Below are 14,767 nucleotides of genomic sequence, written 5' to 3' on the forward strand. Positions count from 1 at the left end.
AGCGCTGCAGGAATTCAGACGTGCTGAATGTCTTCTGCGAGACAGCCGGAGAGTTCAGAGAGCTGAGTTTGAGTCCTACTAGCTCTGCCATTTAACAGCCAAGGGATCCTGGGCGACGACCTACGTAACCTGAAAAGAAGTTGTTTTTTGATCTCATGTGCCATTTATCAGGAACTTGACAAAGACAGCTTCCTTCTTAACTGCTACACTTGAAACCTCAGTGTCTCATATGTACAGTGGGCGTTCAGGGATCCTAAAATGTCCATCACAGAGTTATTGTGAGGCTTAAGTGAAACCAAAAGATCTAAATTGCACACAAACAGTCCCTGGCATATAGCACATGGCTTAAAAAGTAGCCTTTCTTCTCACATTTCCCATCATCGCCATCTTAACCTCCCCTAGGACTGCAGACCTCTCTGTTCTGCAGAAGAATACAGAATGCGGGAACTCCCAGATCGGGGTTCACCCTCAGTCCCAGTCGTGCTTGACCTTGGAGAACGTGCTGCCTCTGGGCACTGGTGCAGGGATGGCCCACACCCACACCCCATTACCCAGCCAGTGACATCCCCCACAGCTCGCCAATCTGGAAACACAGCTGCCGAGCATTTCCCACGAAATCGCTACAGTAAAGGAGCCCCAGTCTCTGTCCCGCTGGGCTCTTGCTGTACCTGAGGTGTCCCCGGCACTGCGTGGGATGCACAGAACAAGTTAATCTGCAGTGAGGCGTTCATGACGACAGCCAATGAAGGGAGTGACCCCACAGCCTGCTGCATTGGTAGCCCAGCTCATGCTCTTCTCATGAGCCTGTGAGATGGGCGTGACTGCTGCACCCCCATTTTAGAGATGGGGAGAAAGAATCTCCAGCAAGGTTAGGTCATAACAGCTAGTAAGCAGTGTAGCTAATGTCTGAATTCAGGCCTGTCTAGCTCTAGATCGATGCTAAGACGCTTTGCTTTTGACTAGCGTTCCTTTAACGCTTTTGTGATAGGATCAGGTGTGGGTTATCTACCGGCACCTCATGGGCCAAGGCAAGGTGGCAAGCATTACAGAGGGGTCAGTAGGCTTGCCCAAGAGCCTAGATTGAACCAAGCTTGCCAAGAAGGCCAAGAAGTCAACACTCACCTTCCTGGCCATGTTTGCGAAGTGGGCCCCACAGGCCTTGCAGCTTGGTTCCGAGCCCGTTGGGGAAGGGAAGGAGCTGTACCCAGGGTTGGAGTAGGCCTGTGTCCTGGCTCCCTGTGCTGGTGGGGCCTCCTCAGGCTGTCCATCCAAGCAGAACCAGTTGCAGCAGGTTGCCCACATGATAAAATCTAGTGTGAGGGAGGAAGGGGAGAAAAGCCAGGGTTAAGATACACCTTCACTCACTCCCCCACTTCGAGAGGGCGCACGGGAGCTGGGGAGCTCAATCCACACCTGCTGCCCAAGTCGGGAGTCGAGGTGAGGACATGTTTTCAGGGGTCACAGATTTCTTGCCACCTCCAGCTTCTCCACAATTGCCACCATTCCCAGGAGGAGAGCACAGACACCTGCTCCACCAGGACAACACGGGCTGCCAAGTTGGCGCACTACCTCTAAAAGGCAGCTGATCCCTGTTTTGGTTTAATTGGAGATCTAACTTCAAATGAAAACGCCTTAGCAATTAAAAGTGGCCTGAAACCCACTTTATTCAGGCCCAATAACCTACTCCTAGAGTTCAGCGAGATGGCACTTCATCAACTGAGCGCACGCACGCACCGCGTGTGAGGCCGTATTCACACTGACCGTGAAGGGGGTATCACGATTTCCTTCACATAGATGAGGCCACCCAGGCTCAGAGAAGTCAGGGCCACACTGCTAGTATACAGAGAACTGAGATTCTGAAGCTGGGCTAAACCGAACGTTCTTTTCTTAGACCATGCTGCTCCCCTTGATTTCCTCTCCTCCGGGCAGCAGCACGAACTGCTCTTCCCTGTACTTCCAGCCCTACCTGCACCTCTCTCACAGCATCTCTAACAATTCATCGCACAGATGCTCTTACCCTCTCTGTCTTTCCCTCTGTCTGCGGCTGCTACACCGTACGTTCTTTGAGGGCAGGGATGACTTCTTATTCCTGTGTCTACTGCCCCCGAGCAGCATCGTGCACACAGAAGACACTCCGGTAACATCTGCTGCCGCGCTCAACAGGGGCCTCTGTGGCTTTATTAAGAAGTTTTGGAATCTGATTCTCGTTTTACATATCAAATATGGGTACTGGGGACAAAGGGGCAGGTGATTTTTTTAAGATCACAGAAGAAAACCCAATCCCTCAAATGTCAGAATAATCTACAGTTGCAAAGGGTCCACGGCAACGCCAAGCACTGCTGTGATACGAGTGTGCTTTTCTCAGTAGACCAAGGCAGTCAATACGGACATTCTGAGCCTGACCTCTCTGCTTACAGAGATAATAAATGAAACATTTGTGAGTGTTACTGCTCAATCATCAGTTCACACAAAAGAACGGTACCAGCTTTGTCTCCTGACTCATGGAAAGCACCTTTGTTAAATTGTAGTTCAGAGACATGCTAAGCTAGAAAGCACTGACAACAAGAAGATGGCCTATTCAACCCTAGCCATCTCACAGAAGAAGCCTGAAACCCAGCAGGGGGAACTAACCGCCTGGCTCCCACAGCTGTAACCTTAGGTCTCTTGACTACTCTCAGGCCTTTTTAGTTTGCAGCACTTCTCCACACTCCTGGTCTAGAATTCGTTCACTTTGTAAGCATGTGCGACCCACACCTGTCTCCCCCACTTGCCTGTGGCCCCTGTGTGTCAGCGCCCAGCAGACAGGTGGCTCCACAAAGACTACTGAATGAATTCACACGATATTTGAATTTTAAATAACTGTGTTCGGTCCATTTCCTACACATCAACGTTTCTCTCTGACTCACTCTTAGTTGTCTAAAGCCTCCAACTTCCTGGAAGACAATTGCAATGAATAGTTCACATGGAATAACAAAGGAAAGAGCAGTTAACCGGATGAGTTCTCTGTTAGCAAGATAAGGGTGACAGCAGTGTGGCCCCTCTCGGAAAGAGGGATTTTGCAGTTCTTGAAATCACCTGCTGACAAAAGCATCTGAGACCGCGTATAGAGTAAAACAAGGGATTACAGGATCTAGACTCAGAAGACCCAGGCCCAAGCCCTACTTGACTATATCCACCTTTACAACAAGTTCTACCATTCTGGGCTTCCTTTTCTCAGGGGACATTCTCCAGCCTATGAGGCACTAAACAGGATCAGTGGAGCATTGTAACGATGTTTCAACTTGTTTCTCTGGCAAGGCGCAGATAAAAAGGAAACCTAGAGGTTTCGCCACAATTACCATTTGACTCGTTCCAAAAAGGGACAGGGAGATCTGTCACAGAATCAGCAGAATGGGTCAAGTACCTGAAGGAGCTGGGGGCAAGGCAAGAAGCAGAGTGGCCTTGGGACAAGGTGGAAGTGACTTGCCAGCCTCTGTCAGGATCTTCACTCGCCCAGGCATGCAGGCTTTAGTGAAGCCAATGCCTTGCTCTTTCCAGTGCTAGGTGAGTAAGGCCGAGACCCTGCCCTTGAGGAGTTCATGGTTGAGGAGAGGAACAAGAAATGTAAAACCCAAACCAGAAATTTCAGGGTGATCGGTGCCTTAACAGAGGTTCGTGCGGCGTACCGGGGGCTGGAAGACAGAGACACAAGCGGCTCTTCCGGAGAGGAGGGGTGACCAGAGAAGACTTCTCAAATGCCGTGCCACACGTAGCCTGCTGTTGGAGCAGCTGGGGATTCATCAGGAAGCCCAGAGTAAAAGGGATTTTCAAGAAAAAGCAAATAGCAGGCAACATGGCATTAGGGAAACTATAGAGTGTTGGAGCGGGGTGGATGAGGGTAGGGCAGGTAGACAAGCAGCCACGAAAAACCACAGGGGAAGGAAACTGGACTTTATCCTATGGGCAGTGAAACACAATGAGGGGTTCAAGTAATCAAGTTTTGTGATCTTATTTGCATTTTATAGTGGGCACTCTTGACAGTAAGCAGCCTGGGAGCAGGCAGCTGGTGTAGCAGAGGCAAGACAGGAGGAGAAAGGGACAGACAGATCTCTGACAGAACTCGTGGGATGTGTCAGTGGTTTGAAGTGGTGGAGGAAGAGGGAGAGAAAAGTCTTGGACGAATCCCAGGGTCTCTGAATTATGCAACAGGACACAGAGTGGAATTGTTAGCTGGAGTAAGGGACAAAGCCCTCAGGACAAGGCATATGTCTGTGTGTGAAGGAAGGGGGCAATTACAATGACGGGTTGCATTTTGTACCCCGGGGGCTTGCTGATGGATACACACCACACCAAAGGGACAGTCCTGGTTGAGGAGAAAGTCAGAATCCTCAGACCACCGGCAGCACTAAAAGCCAGAACAGGGCAGAAGATGGATGACGGTCTCAGAGGATGGCCTGGGAGAACCCCTGGGGGAACCCGACCTAAAGGGCTACCAGGGGAAACCAGCACAACGGCAGCAGGAAGACTGCTCAGAGGTGGGCGACCTGGAAGAGGGTTTTGAGTTTCAAGAAGAAATGATCGATGCTGTCAAATGACCAGAGAGTAGAATACTGGAATACAAAATCCCTAATGGACATTTTAGGAAAATGTGAGCATGTTCTTCACGTGAGCAGGTAAGGAAGACAGAAGCTGACTGACAGCCGTAGGTTGGAAAGTGACGGAGAAGTAAGGATGTGCACAGACACTAAGATAAACTATTCTCTGAAGAAACTTCTGGGAAGACACAAGGGCGGAGTTGAAGAGGATTCAGGTCACTAAGACAGAGAGATGCAGACGCAGGCATGGACTGCTGAGGAGACCACCAAAGATGAAGCGCTTGCAGAGGAAGGGACGCTGGCAACAAATGGTAGGAGTAAGAGCCAGGAGCAGAAAGAAAGGTGACCTGCTGGGACACCTGGGTGACTCAGTCAGTTAAGCGTCTGCCCTCTGCTCACGTCACCATCCCAGGGTCTTGGGATGGAGCCCCACCTTGGGCTCCTTGCTCAGTAGGGAGTCTGCTTCTCCCTCTGACACTCCCCCTGCCTGTGCTCTCTCTCTCTGACAAATAAATGAATAAAATCTAGGAAGGAAGAAAGGAAGGGAGAGGAGGGAGGGAGGAAAGCTGACCTGCCGACTGGATTTGGGGGCAGAAGAAAGGTCACCTCTTTCACCAGAGATTGGCCCAGAGAGAAGACAGAGGTCACCCAAGATAAGCTTGGAGCATCCACAGACAAAGGTGAACGAATGAAGTAAAAAGGCAAGGGGTTGAGGGGGTGGGATGCAGTGAACCACAAGAAGGAAACAAACTTTCCCTCTGCACAAGGAATCTGCATGTGGCATTTTCTGAGAGTGAGGCCTTTGCCACAGGAGCACTAGGCCTGCTTGGTAAGGCATGATCGATAGGAAAAAACTGGCAGCCGGACTGCTGTATGTTGTTTAGAGTCCCATGCTCTTCCAAGCATGCAGGGGGCACCGGCAGCGGGCTGGGCACTAGGTTGCCCACCAGGTCCTGGCCCCCAGGGGCCTCCGGGCCAATGAAGCACTGCTGCCCAGCTCAACTCCGCCATCTGGACAGGAGAGTGAAGAAAGCTCTTCCTCAAGCTGAGAACCAAGACAACATATTTCCTTTCAGCACTATTTTCTCTCAGCTTTGCTTCTAATCATCTTCTTTTTTTCTTTTTAAGATTTTATTTATTTGTCAGAGAGAGAGACCGAGAAAGCAGGAGAAACACAGGCAGAGGGAGAAGCAGGCTCCCTGCCAAGCAGGCAGCCTGACATGGGGCTGGATCCCAGGATCCTGGAATTGTGACCTGAGCTGAAGGCAGACGCTTAACAACTAAACCACCCAGGCGCCCCAACTTTGCTTCTAATCTTTTCCGTGATGAGCACAGAAAGCAGAGCTGTCGGCCTAAGCAAGTCTTTGGCTACTAGGCTCAGAAGGACTTGGTTCTGGGAGAAGACTTGAAATGTGCCTCTGGGTTACTGCCTAGGCCCCTCAGGCAGGTGGAGGACAGAGCCTTATCCTGGGCACGTGTATATGCGGGGAAGGGACTGGCACGGAAAGGGGTTCAGTGGGAAGTCTCTGGTGCTAAAATGTCTACGGACTGGCGGAGCCCAGCCAGACAGGGGCACCAACGTCAGAAGACTACGCTTTTACTCTTTTTGACTTATATTTAAATACCATTTCCTAAAGCTATCAGTTAAAAGTCCTCTCTTGCCAGATTGGAAAATGATACGCCTAAATAACAACTACATTCGAGGTTATTTCGGGGAGTTGCAATGAAAGAGTGGTCACTTTAACATTGCCATACAAGCCAAACACTTTTTTCTTGGCGGTATTTTCTCATCCTTTGACCCTGGACAGATAGCCCCTTGGCATCTAATGATGTTGCCGAAGGGCTGGAAATGGAACCCCACAGAACACACTGTGGGTGGGGTGTGTAGTGAGCTCTGCCTATGGCAACACCATGAGACGCTCCGCTCTCTGATCTGCAAGCCTCCTGATCTTGAAAGAAAATGACCAAATCTTCTCAGAGAGCTTAAAAATCCCTCCACCGATCCCCTCCCCCTCCTCTTCAGAAAAGATGTGTACTTGGTGATTTCAGCCTCAAACACAGTCTCCGCAACGGCTGTCCTACGGAACTTGTTTGAAACTTGCCAGGCCCTCCTCTTCCACAGGGAGAAAGACGGGAGGTGCAGGGCTGAGGGGAACGAGAAAACCTGCTCCTCCCTGCTGAGGAACCCTGTGGGGAGGGGGCCAGGATGGCTAGTCAGCACCTGGGAGTCTGTCAGCTTGACAAGGATACTGGCATTTCTTGGGACACTAAGCTCTGCTGAACAGGAAAATTACAGTTTTAATAACAGGGTAAGATAAATGACCTAGCCCAGGTAGGCTGAGTACAACCATAGTTGGAGGCAAGAAGGGATATGATGTGATTTCTCCCTATTAAAGTCCTAGAATCCTAAGTAATTTTAAGACAGTTACTTCTCCACTTGTTCATTTGCCCTAGGCAAGTCATTTTAAGGGGATCAGTGGTTGTCACAGGCTTTCCCGAGGAGGAAAGGGTCAGAGAGGAGAGAAGGGTCAGAGTGGACCCATGGAGGAGAAGGCTCAGAATGTGAGGACCCCAGGGAAATAAGGGCTACTGTGTGATGCAGCTCCAAGCCACCTTGCTAACCACCCAAATCTAAGACAGTAAAGTCCTGTCCCCAATGTTCTCCTTCAATCTGTTCAGACTTTAATTAACTGCTGTGTGCCAAGGTACTTCTGCAGCAACGGACTTTCCACAGACCCAAGATCTCAGAATTAATGGACATAGGGTGAACCCACTGTGTAAGACTTTACAAAAATCCTTTTTTTAAAAAACCTAATCACCATGCCCACACTCCTCGAAGAAGTATGTTTCCGACACAGCAAACCAGAAACCGGCTCCGTGGCAAGCCCGCCTGCGGTCACTACCATATTCCGGGGATTGTTCAAAGCAGCCAGCCTGTAAGTGCACCTGGAGAAATGGTCCACGTTGTGGATCGTTAATACAGAATGGGCTTTGCTTCATCTTGTATATTATCCTTAAAAAGCAATTAAAGTACAATTGCAATGACTCTGAAAGGAAATGCTATGAAATTCTATCAATATGGCTTAGCTCTGCCTCTTTGAAATAACCGAGAAGTAATTACATGTTTTGAGAAGTAAAGAAGAAAGTCATCATTCTCCACTGGAAGAATGCTTCTCATCTGCCAGGCACTGAGCTATGGATGGACTCCCCAGCCCTTTATCCTGTGAGCCTCACAATTCTGGCAAGGCACGTTGGAAATGTTCATCCCATTTTTGGGTGAGAAAACCAAGGTTCTGAGAAGTGAAATAACTTGTCAAAGGTCATAGCTAGAGGGTAGTAAAGCCAAGATGTGAACCTGAATCGCTTCCACTGTGAAGCCAGTGCTCTGCAGGCTACAAGAAGTCCTCCTGATTCTACAATCAGTCAAATAATAACAAAAGCAGTCTGAGGGGAATGGGCTGGAGAGTGTACAATTTTTGAAGCTTTCCATCTCTACCATAGCTTTCCCATCAGCACAGAGGCATGCTCCAGGATCTCCCAGATTTAAAAACTCACCCTGGTCACGAGGGAAGTACAGAGTAGAACTGAACATGTTACACCAGTTGCCCACTGGAATGGCTAAAATGGGAAAATGGGATACTAGCCAGTGTAGACAAGGGTTTAAAGCAACTGGAACTCTAACTTTACCTGGCAGAAGTGTCAACAGGTACAATGCATGCACACGTACATACGCACACACAGTGTAAACTGGTACAACATAAAACACACACACACACACACACACACACACACACACACACACACACACACACACACACACACACATATATCGCTTGGCAATTCCACTTCCAGGTACATTCCTAACAGAAACACATTCATCAAGAGGAGTCCGCAAGGTTCATAGCGGTACGACTGTCAGCCCCAAGGTGGAAACCAATCCAAGCGTCCGTCAACAGAACGGAAAAACAAATTGTGCTATTTAAATGTGGCACTGAGAATAAACAAATTAGTGATTAAGTGACAATACAGATTAGCAATAAGGGAAGGGAGACAGGCACAAATGAACACATACTAAACAGTTCCATCTATACAAAATGCAAACACAGGCAAACTAATCTACGGTGTTAAACAGGACAGTGGTCATCCTTGGGGTAGGATAATAAATGGAAGGGGAAACAAGAGGGCTTCTGGGAACATTTGGTTTCTTAGTCTGAGTGCTGTTTATATACACAGATGTTCACTTTGTGTAAATTTAAATCATACATTTAAAATTTAAATTTTAAAATTTAAATTTGTATACTCTACTCATATTACAATTAAAAGTTTTATTTTAAAGCATCTAGTAGAATATTCATAAAAAACAGTAACAAAGGGGCGCCTGGGTGGCTCAGTGGGTTAAGCCGCTGCCTTCGGCTCAGGTCATGATCTCAGGGTCCTGGGATCGAGTCCCGCATCGGGCTCTCTGCTCAGCGGGGAGCCTGCTTCCCTCTCTCTCTCTCTGCCTGCCTCTCCGTCTACTTGTGATTTCTCTCTGTCAAATAAATAAATAAAATCTTTAAAAAAAAAAAAAAAAAAAAAACAGTAACAAAATATTTTGACCCCATACCCCTGACTCCTCAGTAAAGGTCTTTTTCTTGGCTCTCTGCTACACTGATATGTCTCCAAATACTTGACTCTACTTCCTCAATCTCAAATTCACTCTTTACCCTCTGCAGTCTCTCCTGAACCACTCTACCCAATTTCTTCTTTGCAGGGTCACCAAGGAATCAAGTGGCCAGATCCAAGTGACACTTCTCTATCTTCCTCTGAGTCAACGTCCCAGCAGTGCCAGACATGAGTGACCCTTCCCTCCTCCTTGAAACACTCTCCACAGCGTTGTGCCTTTCGTTTGCCTACCTCAAAGGCCTCCTTGCTGGTCATCCCCTCTCTCCTTCAATGAGGTAGGGAGCTCCCAGGCTGTCTCTGGCATCCTCTCTGAACACACTCTTGTCTCCCAAGCAGAGCCCTGTCGGGTGGCCGTGGATACTATTTTTAAGCTTGAAGATGTCGTAAATTCCTCTCCCTACCCTATCTGCCCCAGCAGTGATCTCAATCGCCATCTCTGATCTATCACACACATTTCCCTCCTTAGACCCTTAGAATTTGCTGTTTGCTCCTTGAAGTCCCACCTGGACTCTTCTTGCCACGATCCCACACACTTGGCTCCCTCTTGCCATTCACTCCTCAGTTGAAATATCACTCTCTAATCTCACACAGAAGAGTTAGCACTAACTGATATGACTGGCTTACTTGTGAACTGTCTTAACTAGAATTAACACATGAGGGCAGGAATCTACTGTAATTCCAGAGTTTAAAATGGCATCTTGGATGAAAGAACTGCTCCTAACTAGTTTCCCAGCTTCGTTCTTGCCTCTCTCCAGCCTTTTCTCCCCAATGCACACACAGTTAAAGGTCTTTAATGGAGTCCCACTGCATTTTTTTTTTTTAAGATTTATTTATTTTTTAGAAAGAGGGAGAAGGGGAGAGAATCTCAAGCAGACTCCCCGCTGAGTGGAGAGCCTGAACCCGGGCTCAATCTCACGACCCAGCGATCATGACCTGAGCTGAAACCAAGAGTCATACACTTAACCTATTGAGCTGTGCAGGTGCGCCCCCCCGCCACCACCACCACTGCATTTTAGAAAGAAAACTCAACTCCTGGCATGGTTAAAAGACCCTGCCTATCCCACCAGTCCCTGCCCGCTTCCCTGATTTGTGCCATGCTGCTTCTCTCCCGGCTCACTAAGCTTCAAGCCGTGGTGGCCTTTCCACAGTCTCACACTCTGAGCTCCTTCCTTCCTGGATTTCTCCTCCTCATCATTCAGGTCACGACTCCCACGCCAGCCATGTAGAGGAGTCCCCCTCAGTCATACGCTCTCTCCTTGCCCTTTCTGCTGCCCTCCTGGGCACTGCTATAATCTGTCATTATAAATGTTTGCTTATAGCCTATCTACCTGCAGACTGGAACCTCCGAGGGCAAGGACCCCATCTGTCTTCACTGTTTTATCTGCATCTAGGAAGTGCCACTCGCAGCGGGCACCCAGATTGGTGGAATGAGCAAACAGAGGTCAGAGGAACATTCAAGTATTTTATCAATACAGCCAATGAGGCAAGTACTAGTTATCTCTCCTTAGGGCCCAAAGCATTCTGTCAACATTTACAGTGACATAAAGGGACTCTGAAAAAAGTCCTTTATCGAAAACGAAAGGGAGCCAACCTTTACCAGCTTTCTAATATCATACCAAGAGCACAAGATGGTACTAGACTAGATTCAGCAAAGCGTAGGCATTATAATAAGGCATGGGGCTAAGGATTAAAAGTTTGCCTCCCTCCAAACCAGCTCCCAGAGCCTCCACTCACACTGAGATGTCAGACTTCAAAGATACTAGGACTCCTGTGTCCTCCAGTGCCCAAGGTAGACTTCAGTATAAAGGAGCCAAGCTTTCTGAGTCTGTTTCCTCACTTGTATAAGTAGGGATGAAAAATAATATTCATAAAGTGCCTAACCTATAATAAGTGATTAATAAATAACATGTTAAAAGAAGTCATCATCAAACTATAAAATGGAGACTGCCTAGATGTTCAGTAGTGATTACTGGCTGGAAAGCCCAACATGTCTCTCACTCTTTCTCTCTCTGGTTACCCCATGCTTGAGTTTGCTACTACCTAAGGGACTGAGTTGGGAGGGGCTCTGACACAGCTGATCACAACACCCACACAATCAAGAATCAACCCTTGAAAACTCACCTGAAATTTAAAATCATGTCTCAACTTGGAAGGCTCTTTACTTTTAAAAAATAAGTTTGAAAAGAAACTTGAAATCCCTCAGAACTGTTTAATTTAAAACGGAATCTCCGAGTCACACCTGAAATTTTCCAGTAAACCTGCCTACTACGGTGCCCGCCCTGACCAGGGAAGATTTAAAGTGGCGGTGACGACACAATGAGCATGAGCTAGGACCACTGTTTCATCGGCGAGGAAGTGAGTCGCAGAGTACACACTGCCCTCAGTTGCTGGGCGGTGACAGTGAGGCATGTTCTCTGTGACACTGAGATCATTTCTGAGAAGTTCCTTTTAGAATAAAGAATTCCGAACCTCTAAGTCCCAGAGGAGACCGGTATACTGTGGGACTAGAGAACCTCGGGCCTGAATCAGATGAGTGGCTCCGCGGAGGCAGTGTCTGGGCTGACAAGGGATCATTCACCAGGCTGGAGGACAGTGGAGGAAAACATTTCCAAAGGCTTTAGATCCTAATAGACATTTCCCAGCCTCCGCAGTAGTCCTTAGGATGTGGGTAGTAGATAATGCCTAATTCCTAGAGAGGAATTTCATTTGGGACTTAAATTTTTAGAAAATGGACGAGATAAAAAAAAAAAAAAAAAAAAAAGCCCAACTATGTTTTACTTTGGTTTTAGAATCAGTTCAACATGACCTTGAATCCTGGCTCTAATAATGAATAACTGATTGAGCTTGAGAAAGTGGCCTCCCTGAGCTTCGGTGGAACAGGAACAAGCTTACCTACACCTCACAGGCTGGACACAGAGCAGGTGCTCAGAAGAAAGAGGGAGCCAACCTTTACCAGCTTTCTAATATCATACCAAGAGCACAAGATGGTACTAGACTAGATTCAGCAAAGGGTAGGCATTATAATAAGGCATGGGGCTAAGGATTAAATGTTTGCCTCCCTCCAAACCAGCTCCCAGAGCCTCCACTCACACTGAGATGTCAGACTTCAAAGATACTAGGACTCCTGTGTCCTCCAGTTCCCAGGGTAGACTTCAGTATAAAAGATCAAAGCTTTAGGTGAAAGAATTTCCTGTGCTGTTATTTCAGGGGTAGGGAAGGGAGAAATAGAAGGTATTCAAACTCCGGAGTTCAGAAGTCCCTTCTCAGATGATCCTAGAAAATACCATTTTTAAAGGAAAAGTAAAAACTCTCCAGAACACCTAACATGTGCACAAGTGAGTAGTTTTGTCTGCATCTATACAATTATCCTGCAAACATCCAAATTAAAATGTTCCTTTTATAAACCCAGACGCTGGACCCTAAGTGTTGGCTAACTAGACCAGGGTCACACAGCTAGAGGGTTATTAATCTGCGGTCCTATGGAAAGAGAGGGATGCTTTCACCCTCCACAACAACCTCCCCATGGCACTAGTCACTCAGAGGCTGTGTGTTGGAAGAGCAGGTCAGTGAGCTGCCTGCGGGAGAGACCGTGGACATCACCGGTGAGCCAAGCTGCCCTTTCAACACACGAGGACCTCGTAAGAGGTGCAGCAGACTAAAAAGCCATCCCGAGGAATCCAGAATTCTATTTTATACATCCAGGAAGTCAACCCCATTTCCAACCTACTACCACTTCAGGGTACTAATGCTATAAACAGACCCCCAACTTTCTAAAGAGAAATATTAATCCATATTTAAGAGGTTTCAGTTTCTATTCTTGCCCACCTCTGTTCCAGCTAGAGGAGGGGTTTTTGACTTAACTGTCTCAACTACCTAATATTCTATTGCTCTCCTTTTAATAAGTGTTTTCACTGGTACCCATGACAAGAGCATGACAAGAGCAAATCCTCAGTGCTCAGGGCCTTACCCTCCGAGCTCTTAGCTCCAGCTCTGCTGCTGTTCTTCTGGCCCCTCAAATGCCAAGCTTATTCTGATTTTCAGGAACCTCCTGTGAGCTATTCCCTTGGCCCTGACCTCCTCGTGCAGCACTTATTTCCTCAGGAAAAACTCCTCTGACCCTGCCTGTGCTCTCCCAACATCTCGGGACATCTCCCAATAACTTTAATTCATTCTTCTGCCCGTCTGGTTAGCGCTACTCTTGGCCAAGCCCTCTTCCAGACACACAGACTCTGAGAGCAACAGAACCAGGCAAGGTCCCCCACCGCATGATTACTTGCCAAGGGGGTGAGCATGCTAGCATCACGCATTTAATCGGTGAGCTAAAATCTGTATAATTCAAGTATTCTCCCACAGTAAGGGAGTGGAAACAGAAGTCTACAGCTTAACTGTGAGCCTGAGTGTCAGGTAAGTGTGACCACAGGTGTTTGCTGAAGTCTTAGTAATGATAACAGCAATAGGGCTTTTAAAAAAAAAAAAAGACAAATTCATGCTTGAAAATGCCACACTCATGATTCCAGGGTGATGAGCAAATTAAGGGTTTTAAACCCAAATAACCAGAGCAGTCCCTTGAGGGAAAGGTCTAATAGGAACATGCCTACCTCACACTTGGTGAAGTTAAGTTTTTGGTGTCTGCTAAGATGACTTAAAAAACAACAGTGAGTTTCTACAAGTAGCAGAAAAATGTTAAAATTATCCGTTATGACAGCATTAGAAAGCCAGAAAGGGACAGTCTCTAGGACGAACAAGATCTGGCATGTCCGGGTGCCTGGGTGGCTCAGTGGGTTAAGCCGCTGCCTTTGGCTCAGGTCATGATCTCAGGGTCCTGGGATCGAGTCCCGCATCGGGCTCTCTGCTCAGCAGGGAGTCTGCTTCCTCATCTCTCTCTCTCTGCCTGCCTCTCTGCCTACTTGTGATCTCTCTCTGTCAAATAAATAAATAAAATCTTAAAAAAAAAAAAAAAAAAAGATCTGGCATGTCCATCCTCTCCCTGCGTGAAAAGGCACAGAAGGCTTTAGTGACCTCCCAGAGCTCTGGTTCCAGAACACACAGCACTGCGATAAGAACTGTAAAGAATACAAATTAAAATAAAAACAACACAAGGAGAAGTAGAATAACAGAGAACAGAAATGGCAGAAATCGAAGAGGCTGCACCAGATACAGCCAGGGTCTAAGCAGAGCTTGGCCGGTAGCTACCGACAGGCACAGCCCAAGCAAGGGGGGAGGAAAAGCACGGCAAGAGGAGACAAGAAACCAGAGCCGAGGGTTTTGGAGCACAAAGGGTTAAACTGACAATGTGAAGAAGGAGAAAGGAGAGAGGTCTCACTTTCCGCTGGTAATAAATGAGCTCTTTTCCTGAAGTGATAACTGTTGTAAACAAGTGAAAACCATACACAATAATCACAAGTTATAAATGTTCTTGAAAACTCCCTGGTTTCAACTGGCCTATGACAGATATCTGCAGAGGGACCTCAGCATCTGCTATGAAGTTCAGGGAAAAGTAATTCTAACCAATGGACTTGTGCCAAAAT

General features: G+C 47.4%; 1 protein-coding gene across 6 annotated transcripts in view; it reads right to left on the reverse strand.

The window, feature by feature from the left end:
* Nucleotides 1-14,767, reverse strand: part of RFFL (ring finger and FYVE like domain containing E3 ubiquitin protein ligase) — a 66,333-nt gene that overhangs the window by 17,689 nt on the left and 33,877 nt on the right. For all 6 annotated transcript variants that reach the window (XM_032322755.1, XM_032322757.1, XM_032322758.1 and 3 more), the window contains one exon: nucleotides 1,123-1,310. In XM_032322755.1, the coding sequence (XP_032178646.1) occupies nucleotides 1,123-1,302 (180 nt within the window). In that variant the 5' untranslated portion in view covers nucleotides 1,303-1,310. The remainder of the gene's footprint in view (nucleotides 1-1,122; nucleotides 1,311-14,767) is intronic.

Source organism: Mustela erminea, chromosome 18, assembly GCF_009829155.1.
Source record: "Mustela erminea isolate mMusErm1 chromosome 18, mMusErm1.Pri, whole genome shotgun sequence".
Lineage (NCBI taxonomy): Eukaryota > Metazoa > Chordata > Mammalia > Carnivora > Mustelidae > Mustela > Mustela erminea.